Source organism: Pelecanus crispus, chromosome 3 (assembly GCF_030463565.1).
Source record: "Pelecanus crispus isolate bPelCri1 chromosome 3, bPelCri1.pri, whole genome shotgun sequence".
Classification (NCBI taxonomy): Eukaryota; Metazoa; Chordata; class Aves; order Pelecaniformes; family Pelecanidae; genus Pelecanus; species Pelecanus crispus.
In genome coordinates, this window is record NC_134645.1 from 6,445,827 (window position 1) to 6,459,905 (window position 14,079).

General features: G+C 47.1%; 1 protein-coding gene across 1 annotated transcript in view; it reads right to left on the reverse strand.

The window, feature by feature from the left end:
* Positions 1–5,410: 5,410 nt before the first annotated feature.
* Positions 5,411–14,079, reverse strand: part of PAK5 (p21 (RAC1) activated kinase 5) — a 44,591-nt gene continuing 35,922 nt past the window's right edge. The window contains exons 5-9 of the mRNA XM_009478990.2: positions 13,739–13,872; positions 11,529–11,655; positions 8,459–8,584; positions 6,217–6,351; positions 5,411–5,566 (exon numbers count right to left, since the gene is read on the reverse strand). Coding sequence (XP_009477265.1) covers positions 5,411–5,566; positions 6,217–6,351; positions 8,459–8,584; positions 11,529–11,655; positions 13,739–13,872 — 678 coding nt within the window. The remainder of the gene's footprint in view (positions 5,567–6,216; positions 6,352–8,458; positions 8,585–11,528; positions 11,656–13,738; positions 13,873–14,079) is intronic.

Genomic DNA, 14,079 nt, shown 5'->3' on the forward strand with positions numbered 1-14,079 from the left:
CGTCCTTGACTGATCCCACGGCTTGAGCACTGGCCAGTGCATCGAAGCGGTGGCATCGGCCGTCTGACGAGAGGACAACCCCGAGCAGCTGATGCAGCTGATGCAGTGTACCTGCTGCTTTTCATCTCAGGTGACAGAGGTTTCCCTTGGCTAGCGCTCAGCATCACCTTCAGGTTTGAAAGTGTGTAAGCTGTCAGGAGCAGAGTTGCATGAATACAGTAATTAATTTCTTGGTTTTCTGAATTAAGATAGAAAAGAATTCCTTGTTGGACTGAAATGGTTTTTCTTTTTGGGGAAGAAAGGAGAGAGAAACAATAATTTCAGCTCAATGACAGTTTGCATTGTGTCCCAGACTGATGTATCTTGTTTAAAGAAAAAGTTAAGATGTTGAAAGAAAACCCTTTGAATCTTTTCTTTCCATCCTTTTGCTAACAATTATTTACTGAATTTGATCTGAATTTTCCATCAATTTAAGCTTTCCAAGCTTATTTTTGAAAAATTATTTATGAGAGAGGTTAAAAAAGCCATCCAACTGCCCGCCTGCCCATCAAACTACAGCAGCATCTTGAGGATGGCAGCACTTTTATTGTGATTTCATTTTATATTTAGCTTATCATGAGCTAGCTGCGAACTTGAACACTTTGCTTTATAGATGTTTATGAACACACTAGTAGAGGGTGGATAAATATAAGGAACTTATCAAGCCACTGAGCTCTATAAGGACCTGTAATAATTAAGCACTTACTAAAGCAGCTGTTAATGACTTACAAAGTACTTACGATTAGAACTTTAATTATAAATTATTGATGTATTGCCGAGGAGGGGAGTTACATAGCCTGTAAATGCCCCGGCCTCTGCTACTAAAATTCTGAGTATTTGTGAATACTTTTAGAACTGGTGACCTCAGAAAAAGCCACCGCTCCTTAGTGACAGGCGGGAATAAATGCGTTGGAGTAACTGGCCATATGTGGAGCTCAGCCTCAGCTGGTGCAGCAGATGAAGACGTCTTCTGGGTGAATGGATGCTCCCAACATCTGGTATCTAAAAAACTAAAACTAAAGAGTGTATTTTTTTGCTGAGACACCCAGCAAGGGCAAGACTGCGCAGCCCACAAGGTGATAGTGATGGAGGAAATGGTTTCTGCGATGTGGACACTGCAGGGACCGGGATAAGGGCTCGAGAGCCATCAGGTTGCAGGAGACGAGACCTGGGAAGGTCCTACAGAGGTTATCCAAGGAACGAATTTGCAGAGAGGGTGATGAACATGGCTCAGTCAACTGCGTAGCCCAAGGTAACAGGCCATGGTTATTCCCTGCTTTTTTGGCTGGCTCTGGCTTTACTTGAAGTGCTGTGGGTCAAACAGCCAATGTTAAACTTTTTTTTTTTTTTTTTTTGAGTGATGGCTAATGCATTTTAGCTCAGTTGGTTAGAGCATGGTGCTAATAACACCAAGTTCACAGGTTCAATCCCTGCTTACTGCAGGGGGGTTGGGCTCAATGATCTGTCAAGGTCCCTTCCAACCTAAAGCATTCTATGATTCTATGATTCTATGATTTTGAATCATTCACTGATGTCAGCAACCAAAAGTAATATAAAACCTCATTTATAAGACTTGAAGATGCTTAAGGGAGCAAATAATATTGTAGATGCATTAGCTGACTGATGATGCTACTGGGGAGCCTGGGAGGAATATTTTCACTAGGCATGAGAGTTGAATGGTTACGAGCCAAAATTATGGACAAGTAGGGGGCAGGGGGAGAAAAAAGGATTTTTTGGGGTGGCAAGGAATGGAAGGTGGAAATGTTTCAACAAGCATGGGCTTTCTGGAATACTTCGTATGCGGAGCTGTATGGGTGTGCTAATCACTGCTCAAATATATGACTGACTGCAACGGGATGTCTGGGTGTTTCTTTCAGGTGCTGGCATTGCGGACTTGTGTTGAGCCACAAAAGGCTTTTTTTTTTTTTTTGTGCGTAGAGAAGTTGTGTATTTTTCTAATGTGTGTGTTTACGTGTGCGTATGCACGCAGGGGTGTGTGTTTGGGGCGTGCTCTCAGAATGGCTAAATCACGGTATCTCAGGTTGAAATGGGTATTTCTCTAACTACATCATTTGCTTCAGCCTGACAAACCATGCTGCCGATTCCTGCCGCGGGGAAGTTTCTTTTTGTGCAGGGAGAAGAGGGGAGGCTGGTGCAGGACAAATGGACGCTCCGGGCCTGAGCAGGACCAGCCTCTTCGGGGGTGGGAAGGTGCCAGAGAGAAACAAGTAAGTCTCTCACGTCAAGTTTTTTGCAAAGGCTGATGATACAGATGTCAATGATTATTTCCCTCCATTATTTTTCCCCTCACTTTAGGGTTTTTTTGGTGATGTATTTAGGATATTTAGCTCATAGGCTGCATGGTTTCGCCACACCCTACTGCACTGCACACCCTAAGCCTTTGCACTTTCCTCCTTACGGCAAACTAAAGATGATTCCCCCACCCCAGTCATGTGGGGGCTCTTTTGCCTCTTCCAACCTGCAGGTCCTTGTTTGTTAAGTCTGATGTGCTTGGGACAATGGTTAAGTCTTTTTTTTTTTTTTTTTTCCTTAATTTTGGGTAGAGGCACAGTCAGAATCTCAAGCTTCTTATTCTTACTCATGTCCCATAGTTCACCATAGGTGTTTATGCAGTGATTGTGCCCTCAACCACGAGAAAAAATTACTGATACTGATGGTCTTTTTTTGAAGTCTTAGCCTACCTTCTTAATTTGGAAAATTATTGCTGGAGAGCAGCATTTCTCTCTTCAGGTATCTTAGAAACTAATAAATACAATCCAAAAGTACAAAGCAACCTGTGTTCTCGCTCCTGTACAGCCACCGACTCCTGACTGTCAGCTTGCCGTGGCTGGCGGGCAGGCACAGGTTTTATTTTGGATTCAGTGGCTTTCCTAACCCTAAGCCCTCGTGGTACTGGAGCTCAACCCCTGTGACCGTCACCGAGGCTGGTGTTTCCCAGCAGCTCCCCACCCAGGAGTCGGGACGCGGCTGTGACGAGCGCCAAGGGAGCAGGGCTGAGCGGCGGCCTTCCAACGCAGGCACGGCCACTGACGCTTCAAAATCAGTAGGAGCAGCTCTATAAATCACTATATTTTTTTATATATATGTATATGTGTGTGTGTGTGTGTGTGTGTGTGTGTGTGTATATCTCTCGCACATACATACAAGGCCCCTCTTTTCTTCTTGTTATTTGCTCGGTCCAGTACTGTGTGACTGAGTCAAATTTAGAAAATAGAAACAAGGCATGAGGAAAAAAACCCACACTGAAAATGAAAGTGTTTATTAATTAATTTATTTAACTTGCAGGTGCATTTGTCTCACCAGTAGTTGGTGTTCACAAAAAAACCCTCTGAAATTGACAAAACTTTCAGTAAACTCGATGAATACTGTTTAAAGTATCTAATGATAAGAAAGTTGCAGAAAATTCTTCACTTGTACAGCCTAAAATGTGCTGAATATTGAAGAAAAAAACCCCCACCAACCCCAACCCCTTTTTTTATTCAAAGATGGTTAAAAAAGTTTACTTTTGTGGCTAGTATTACAGTTTCGCCTGTATGTCATTGCCCGTTTTCCTGAGTTGGTAAGACTACAAAATAGAAACACCTTAGAACGCGGCGGGTGCTGCGCTCTCTGCCGGCTTTCTGCAGGGGGGCACCGGGGGTACCAGGAGCGTGTTTGCGGCGGGGCGGCGGGAGCTGAACACATTTTCTTTAGTGTCGTCTTAAAATGTGCAAACAGGGGTAAGAGAGAGCAGCGGGGAGTAAGACACGCAGATGTAAGAACATTTATTCAATGTTCGAGTTTGTATTTACCTCTTTTTTTTTTGATTGTTTCTCTCCCTTCAAATATTCTTCAACTTTTTAAGGGCAGTACTAAAGGAGCTTCTTTACTCTTGGCAACTCTTCTGTCCTGGAGGAAGATCTTTAAGCAACAGCTCCTGCCAGGTTTAGATGTTTGGTTATAATTTACTACAATAAATAACAATTAATTTATTCACTATGAAAATCCATAATAAGAAAGAAACTGTGTTTTCGCAAAATTGGCTTTGTGTTTCTTAATGAGATCGTAAAATGAAGTCAGTAAGAAAAGAAACTCTTGAAAAACATGGCTTTTGTATTACACATAATTAAAAAGAACTATCATTAATAAATAAAATTCATTTATCATTGAAATAATTATGAAGCACTTCTAAAAATTTTAAAGGCAAATCTATTTAGGCCTACAGGTAACATGCAAAGTCATCCAACAAGTAACACAAAATTGTACCGTAGTAGTCAACTGTTGCATCAACATTCAAAAAGGTCTAGACAGCAGCACGACTCCTGTATGGCAAACATCTCGTAACGCATCACAATGGGCGGTCTGAGCACTGGAGGGTACCCGCTGGGCGGGCGGGCGGGCTCCTGCCGTCCCTTTCCACTTCCGGAGCGCGACACAAATAACGGAGATTTTTGCGATAACAAAACTGGCCTTGCGGTGGTGTAAAACGAAGGGACCGCCACGGCGTGAGAAGGGGACCCTTGAGCGAAGGTACGCCGGATGCGTTGGCTCCCACCGCTGAGGGACGGGGAGAGGAGGGAGACCCTGGCGACCGCGAACATTCGGCAGCAGCTCTGACAGCCGCTGCGTCACCGGTAGCGCTGAGAGGGCGAGCGCCCGAAGCCAGGCTGCCAGGGCCTCCACGAGCATCAGTTATCGTGGGTTCCGCAGGCTGCCGTGACGGCTCTCCTCACCCCGATGGAAAATTTGAAAAACCTAACTTCCTAAAGGTGGTTTTTATTTTTTTTGTTTTCAAAAGGGTTAAAAAAGTCAGAAACTTTCTCTTCTCAAATTCTTGCTAAGTTACACTTATTACTTCAACTAACACAACAGTTACATGACAAAGTACTGCAAATTATCAAAACGTACTGTACAGAAAATTACAAATTCATTGCAAAATACATTGCGCTGCTATGACTGAGATAAAAAGTGCTTTTTTGTCAGAAAAGTGTTCTTCTGAAATAGAAGTGCCGTAGCCTGCAATAAAATTCTGGTGTTTCACTCCGGTTGTGCTATCCTCTACTAATTATCTTTCCGACCTTGGTTGCATTTGGCGTCTTCTGCCTGGATGGCCGAGACGCCGCCAGCGCTGGGGAGCGACGGTTCCCGGCGGAGCGTGGCCACCCGGCTGGTGGCCAGGATCGCTCCCCGGTCCCTCGCAGCCCCAGAGAGCACCTCCTTGGGTTTTTATACACCACGTTATTTTCGCGGGGCTGGTTTTCCTCCACAAGGTTTCGCTCGCCCCTGCCCGCGGTTCCCACACGACGAGCGGGATTCCTGCATGGCCGTTATCCAGACTCTGCACCCATCTCCTCTGGAAAAGTCGCCGGCTTCAGCGATGCCTGTGCTGCCTCATGAGGGGCACGATGCAAGAAGGGGGACCAGCCAGTTTGAGAAACGGGTGTCTCAACAGTTCCGGTGCCGTGGCTCTCTGCGAGGGCTCCCGCACCAGCATCGAGTCCAAGAAGCCCCGGAGGACGGAGGAGACCTGCAACACCGCACTGGCGTTAGGGATGGACACAGACACCCGCTTCCAGCCTACGCTGGGTCTGTGCACGCTGCTTTTCTTGGGAAGGCAAGGGACACACTGAGCTTTCGTATGGCAACAGAGGTACTGAGCTGAAGGGCCGTGCGTCTTGTACGTGCCATTAATGTTGAAAGTGTTTGCGTATCGGTGGGGTGCAGAACAGCCCACACTGCACAGCTTTGCATGGAGTCGGCGAGCAAAGCATTAATACGCTGAGGGCTCAGGTCTGATTTCTAGAGGCACACCTGAAATGGGAGGTACCCAAAGGCTTTGGCACTGCGCACGGATGTACCAACCCATCCGCAGCAGGGTGGATGTGCCGACTTGCTCTGCTCCTCGGGCAGGGTGGGCAGCACAGGGAGCACGAGGCTCTGCCCAGCTCCCTTCGCCGTCACTCGCTGCAGAAGCAAAGCCAGGGCCGGACACAAAAAGGCTACAGTTTGCTGGTGGCTTTGGCCTTGCAACCCCCCGCCCACGAGTCCTGCGTAGGACCCACTGCTCAAGGTGGTACCTTAAAGATGCAATTTGTCCTTTGGGCATGGAAGTGCACAGCTATGGTTTTATTAAACGTTTCTACATGCAAGACCCTCATCACCTATGGGAAGTCTGACCTTGTGCATGTCCTTCACCCGGGGCGGTAAGTTATCCCGGATTCGGCGCATGGCCTGCAGCGGCGGCTCGTTGAAGTAGGGAGGTTCGCCATCTATCATCTCTATCACCATGATGCCCAGGGACCAGATATCCACCTGGAACACACAGCCGTTCGTCAGCACCGCTGGTAGCGCAGAGAGGGGCTAACGGGCTCAACACACAACCCTCTGCGGTGGCCCACGCTGTTGTACCTGCTGCCTGCGTCCAGGCTGCGCCAGCAGTCTGGCGAGCCATCACCACAAATCTTTCTTTTTTAACCAGCCAACAACAAGTCTTCCTTCTGAGCAGGAAGTGCATGAACAAATAAATTAGAAACGACTTACAAACCCGGGTCTGCAGCCGGTTTGGGTGATGGCCACTGGCAGCACTGCTAAGGCACGCTTGTTTGAGAAGCTGCCTGCAACCTACTGCGCTGCACTGCAGCTGCACCGATTCGCACCCACAGAATATCTACCCCAGCGTGGCTCTGCAGTGCTGCAGAAAGGTGCAGCAGGTGGGAGAGCAGAGCACAACTCAGCTGCTATGAAATCAGTTACTCTATTTCTCCTGTCTCTTAAAGACTATGGAAATCCGCTGGAGACCCCAAGGCAAACACCAGCACTTACTACACCCGGGCCCGTTTCCAGCAAGCGCAGGTAACACATTTTGTAATCCCTTTGGAAAGTGATTCAGCTCCAGCTTAAAAAAAACAAACACCATACTCTGTGCCACACCTCCCCCCCCTCTTTTTTTTTTTCAGTCCTGGCCTGCTGCAGAGCCACTCCAGAATCCCAGTCCTCTGATGACTGTAATTCCTGCCATTTGCCAGTCCAAATACAGCCAAGGCCAGTTCATAGTGCTTTTGCTCTTTTGCCAACACTATCCTTCAGCGTAAATCCTCTTTTTTCTTTCCCTTCTGATGGGGAAACCTAATGTAGCTGTAAGTTCAGCCACTTCAAAATCCCTTCAGTGCTACTAATGGGCAAGTAATAGCTCTTGTTATTATCTCTGAAACATCTTCTACAATGCCACACGTCCTGGGTGACCGTCAGGGTGCCTGCAGGGTGCTCTCGCTCTCGGGTGGGCGCTCTCCCTGCCTGCGCCAGCCCAGTCCCTGCTGTGCCATGTGAAGACGCAGCGTCGCCCGCCTCTTGGCTCCTTTTCCCCCTCTGTGTGGTGGGTATATATGTGTGTGTATCTGCGTACATATATCTGTATCTGTATTTGTCTTGCAGGTTTGCTCTCTGCAGCTGTTACTACAGGCACTATCAAGCAGAAGACGCCTCCTCTCACCACGCAGAGGAGAAAATGCAGCCGCGTCTCTGGCTGGGGAGGCGTGAGTCACTGTCACGGCTGAGCGTGGGAGAGGGGATTGCTCTTCCCAGGCTGGCAGCGCAGCAGTGCCGTGACTCAGAGCTTCCTCACGGGTGGGGTACGGCACTGCAGAGCCGGCGGGTCCCATCTCACTGGGCTCAGCTGAAGGACGCCAATAAAAGCGTGTGAATTGCCTTTTTCAGACCATTTGGCAGGGCTTAAAATAGTTCCCACAGATACGTTTTTCCCCCCCACCCCGTCTCTCAACTAATGCGAGCAATGACTGCAAGGATTGAGCTGGTGTGGAGAGGAATGCTACAGCAGAGGGTGGCAACCCAACCCACCCAGCTGGCTCCCGTCTTTGGGACCCTACAGGACCATTGCCGCGCCCTTGCTGGCACTCCTCCAGCAGAAGGGGAGCTCAGGCTTTAGCTGGCAGAAAGCAGCGTGGATCCCTGCCTGCAGGTCTGTGCAAACACTGACGTGTCCCGGCTGCGCACGATGGGCGTGCGACTTGGCTGCTGGTTTGGCATAGGCAGGTGTAGACACCTGTAACTGCAGCTCCAGCTTGCAGGCTTGATATTAAAGCTCATCAAAGGGTCTTTCACCATGTGAAAAAGTTGCCAGTTTCCTTTAGTACAGCACCCTAAGCTAAAATATGTAAAGGCACATTGTTTAGTGTGATAAATGGAGTCGTCGTTTAATGACTTCATCTTGGAGAAATACTTTAAAACAAGGCACGCTGTAGCACTCTGGGGCAAACGTAACTGCTGCTATTTAGCATCTCTGCACGAACACGTTTGAACTGCACGGTTCTGACAGGGCTCGGTGGGGTCGACCATGGCACCACGCAGAGGGAAAACAGCCGCTGTGGGTCCAGGCGGGCGCGCGGTGCCCCGCGGTACTCACCTCAGTGCCGTAGGGCAGGCGGGATATCACCTCCGGCGCCATCCAGTACGGCGTCCCAACTAGCGACTTCCTCCTGGGGACCTCCTTTGACACTTGGGCGCAGAACCCGAAATCGGACAACTTTATCTGAAAAGTAAAGAAAACGGCCCTCTCGAATAACAAGGCAGCTTTCCCTGAGAGACGCGTGCCTGCGCGACACGCATCTCCAGCTGCAGCCTGGGGGACAGGGATGGAGCTGCAGCGTTTGCCTGCCTGGGGCAGGGCAGCAGCACGGTTTTGGAAGCGTGGCTGGAGCCGGTGATACAGGCTGGGAACGCGCGGCTCATTAAAATGAACATCAGGGAAAGAAGTAGGAGAGACTGGCAGTGGTGCCCGTTACTGAGATTGCCTGTCGTAGCTCATTGCCTCTCCACCAGCAAAAGATGCAGAGGTGACAAATGGCTTATAATATTTAAAAAATAGAAGGAAAGCAAAAAATTCTGAAGTAACAGTGGTTTATAATGAATCTATTATTGCACAGATATAAATGCCATGTTTGTAGTCTATGTATGTATACTGATACTCAGTAATATAGATATTTCAAGTGATACATACCACTCCTATTAGTGTATCAGGTATATGATCTGTGAGTTTGCCAGACAACAGATGAAGGAAGTGGCATTCACCCCATTTTCTGTTACCACAGAGCACATGATCTAACACTCACAGAAAGCAGTACCCCGCCAATGTTTTTTCAAGGCCAGGACCTCACACTGTGGACTATCACTAAAGAAACTGTTGCCTTCAGGTATGTAGTAGGGGAACTAATTTGGGGAAGGCAGGGAAGGGTACAAGACTCTTCCAAAATGGTTGTAAGAGCTAAGAGGACCTGCTCCCTTTGCTTGGGAACTCGGGAATTAAAGACAGTACTGTCCTTGAGTAGCTGTGGCAGTGACCTGAAATAGAAATAATGGGCTACACAAGCACTCTGGAGAGCAGCTCCTGCTGCATCATGTGCCTGCTCATACTTTTATGCCAGCTTTTTTTTTTTACAACAAAAATTATGGAGAATTATCGCCTCCCCCTCCCTATTGCTGTACAATGCCAGGGTGACAATTGCTCCAACCCCCAACCAAAACAAGCCGGTCTGAGTGCTGGTGGCATCACCCCCTTCCAGAAACAGCTTGTTCCTTAAGGCCAAAGGCTTTTTTCTTCCCCCCCAAGTATTTATTTGGAGGCCTAGAAACTATCACAAGGGTTTTCCTGGACATTAGCCTAACCCCCATCACCCCCAGCTATGCACCGCCCAGTGCAATGGTGACCCATGTCCAAGGTCCGTTAGCCGCGTATCCGATCACGTACTCGGCACCTGGGGACAGAAAGTGAGCCCAAAGAGCCCCAGCACAACTGAAGTGGGAAGCTGCATAAATCCCTGCATTGTGTAGACCAGCATTTTATTATCGCCACTGATTTGTTTTCTTTTGGATTCAGTACAGACATTGCTTTTTTTTAAAACTAAGGGTATTATTTTTTAACAGAATTATGAAATGATTGTTGGTATTTCTAAAACAAAGCCAATAATAGCTAAGTTCTCCGTGCTAAATGTATTTTTCAGTTTACAGGATGAAGAATGGAAGAAATAATGCATATTTTGGAAGAGGAGCCCAATCTTCTTTTGTAGGAGCACAAGAGGTTTTGCATATCTATTGCTCATTCGAGTACGTAAAAGAAGACGATTTTCTAAAAAAAGATAATTGCACAACACAGCCATGAAGAAATCTGCAATGCAGATAATAAATAGTGGAGTAATGAGTATAATGAGGCACTGTATGCAGATCCCGAGAGCAGATCAGATGCTATTTCAGCAACATGGATTGAAGTCGCAACTGAAAAACTCCTACACACGTGGAATTTGCTTCCCCTGATGGGATTAACAGGAGCACCCTGTGACTGCTGCAGGAAGAAAATCCCTCTCCCTTGGTGAAGTGGGAATCAAATTATAAAGGCGAGCCTTTGAGTCGGGAATCGGACCAGGCCTGGGGAGCCAAGAGTTTTCCCTTCTGAAGGAGAAGATCTGGGTTTGGTTCCAGACCGACCGGGTGCTCCAGCCCACTAAGTCATGCTTCGGACAGGTGTGTAACGCCAGTGGAGCAACCCTTAGAGCCCTGCTTACAGGACTGATGGGCCGTGAGTGCACTGGTTTCTACTCAAATTATCCCAATGGGGCCGCAAGGTGAGATGCAAAGTGGCGCCTAACTCAAGCAGATATTAGGGTCTTCTATTTAACAGTGATCTGCCTCCCTCCACCTAAGCCTTTGGGTGCCCCAAGTTTTCGGTGCCCCAAGTTTTATGGTTGTGTATGCCCAGAAATACCACCACCCAAACTCACCTTTCTCCTTGTAAGGGAATAACAATTTCTTTGGGACCAAACACTGCTGAAGTAATATTTTTTTGCATGCAAACTTTGGTTTGCTTATTGCACAGGTCATATGCAGCATCTTCTCTCCCCACTCATTAACAACACAAGGACAGACCAATTCACTGACAACAGCATCCCATCCAAGTAAATGGAAGTGTGGGACATATTATCAGGCATCTTGTAAGCGAACCTATGTAAGAGCTACTCTCACCACCAGGGGAGTGTTTCAGCAGTAATGCAGAATCCTTCCTATTCGTATAGGTTGATGTTAGCCTCCTAACTAGCTTGGGAAAACCAAGCAAAGGTACAGAAGCTTGGTAACTAAATGTAGTAAAAAGGAAGTATTTTTGGGAGGCATCAGAGTAGGAGTGGTGCAGCGTAAAAGAAGGTCTCCCGTCGCCTAACCACCAGCCGTGCGGCACAGTTTCTTCTGCCACTGCCTTCTGACGGCTCTGATCCCTCCCCGGGGCTCTGCATGCAGCGCAGATGTCAATCACCGGCCAGGCCAGGCCTGTTTTTTTCTGACTCAGCTCTCTAACAAGTTACTCACAGGTCATATCCCTTGGTTTCACATGCCTGGCTTAATTTTTTTTAAGTTAGCGTCACTTTGAACGTGCGCAACTATTTTTGTGCCAGCCCCAAGAGACGGCAGGAGAAACGCTGGGCGCTCACCCTCCCGTCGCTTGTGAGAAGGATGGAGTCGCTTTTGATGTCGCGGTGGATGACGCCTTGGTTGTGCAGGTAGGACAGGGCTCTCAGGACGGACAGGCAGACGGTCGCTATCTGCTCCTCGTTCATCCTGAAACAGCAAGGTGGAAAAACAAGCTGAGCGTTAACAAAGACAGCGGGAAAGGGGAGCTGGAGCGAAGAGGCACAAGTCCCCCTTCACGCCGGCGCAGGGACAGCCAGGAGATCTTTTAGGCGATGGCTCTGTGGGATGACTCTGATCCTATTTCTGTCGAAAAAGGGGAGATGAGGGGTGAGGAACAACCCTGCAACGAGGGCTAGATAAGTCTCCCTGCAGCACCAGAAAAGCAGGGTGTATTACGTGACGTGGTGTGTTACAGTGAGCCTGTTTCCCTCCCGGAAGTAACAGAAATGCCTTATTTACAGCAAACTTACTGCCTGCCAAGGAAGGTAAATCACTACTGGGATGGAAAGAGGCATGGAATAAATATGAGAAAAAAAACCCCACTCTTAACTATGCAGACAAAACATCAGGCCCTGGGTGCAGCTCTTTGAGAGCACTTCTGTGCTTTTATGCCTTCCATAAACATATTCAGAGTATTTCAGTCGATAAAATAAACCAGCAAGAGTCCTCATTTCTGTGCACACATGCAAAACCCCGTTCTGGAGGAAGCTGTCTGCCACAGTGCGATGGCCGGGGTGGGTGGCATACCCTGACCCGCTGCCCCACTGCTGGACGACCCCAGCATCCCTATTACATGGGCAGAAAAATACCCAGGGAGCTTTCTGCTTTAACTTTGTGCGCCACTTGCAGTATGTTAGCAAAATCTTTGAGGGAATGTCATGCAATGTGAAAAAAAAAAAAAACAACCCACAACCCAGAAGATTAAGGATCGACTATTTTGAGTAAAAAAGTAGATGACAGCCTGTAAGAAGTGGTGTCCTGGGAACATCTGTTTGCCATTAAATTCCTGTCAGAAATATCTAAGACAGCGCTTTTAATGTTTTGGGGAGCAGCAGTTAACAAACGACTTGCAATACTGTGATTTCAGCACATCAGCTAAGGCAACACTAATAAATAAAATACCCGTGTTACACCTCTGCTTTTGGTAGGATCTAAGAGCATCATTAAACTATGAGAGAAGACACTTCTAATTTACTATTCCTTGCTTTTCTTCTTGTTCACCTAAATACTCCCCCACTGGAATGGTGTGGGTTGCTTTTTTTTTTTAATTTTAAATTCAAGAGGAAGAAATTAAAGACGTCCTTTTCCCTACCTCATTTTATCCTGCTTATCAGGAAGAGATGAGTGAAGAGCAGATGTAAAGAGGGCTGTAAAAATCGTATGTCCCCACTCAGAAGAGGAAGAGCAGTTCCATACACTACAGCTTTTGTGCTGGAGAATAGCCTTGTTTAAAGGTACAATTTTAACTGTAATATGGAAACAAGCTCTACCATAAGCACAAATATTTGGGTATAAAAATACTTTTCCCATTACGTCTTAGGCTCCGTTTGCAGTTAACGTTTCTGACAGCGTGGTTATGTGGGTTATGAGTATGGAGAGAAATCACCCTTACAACTGACATAGTTATGACAGCAAAAAACCAACAATACAGCTCACCAAACAGGGAAAAGAAGGGTGGGGTTTTTTTGCCATTTGAGGAACTAATGGGTAAAGTTGTGCTGCTGCTAAATTACCTCCTAAAGCGTTAGCAAATCCCCATCTACCAGCAGGCCCTTTCAGGTATTTCTTTCCCTTCTATTTAAAAAATGCTGGTACTGACAGGAATTCATCTGCAGTGGCTTATTTCTGCTGGTAAAGTGAGCACACTACAGGCTGTGTGTGAGTATGTGTATATACATATATGCATATACATCCACACACATACATAGAGAGCTATACCCATACATACATATATATATTTATGTATATCTATTTTTGTGTATGCATGTTGTATGCATGTATGTATTTTTATGTTTGTACATATGTATTTTGTATGTAAATACAAATATACAGCAATAAATATATACACATATGTAGAGCCAGGAGGTACCCAGCTTCCCTCAGCAGGAGGCGAGGTCCGGCGGGCACTGTCCGGAGGCATCCGCGAAGGATAGCCGCGGCCCCTCGCTCCTGCCCGGCTAACGCTGCAGGATGTACGCTGCCGGTTGCCGGCGCAGCACACCCAACCCACCTGGTGTGAGTCACTATATCTGTCAGAGCGCCGCCCTCCAGAAACTCCATCACCACCCACAGCTCATCGCCAACAAGGTAACTGTTGTACATGTCAACCACGTTTTCATGATGGTAATCTCTCATGATTACAACCTGTGAGGAAGAAAAAGACGGTATGTGAATTGCTGCAAGCATTAGCTGATACTTGTTTTGACCTTTTTTCCCACTGTACTTTTCTCTTTGTGCTTTGTAAAGGTTCTGCTATGAATCACACCCTCTCTAATCCTTATGCCAACACGTAAACAAAATCAATATTTTTACATAAAAATAACTGTCATTGTAAACGCATTAGGAAGCAGG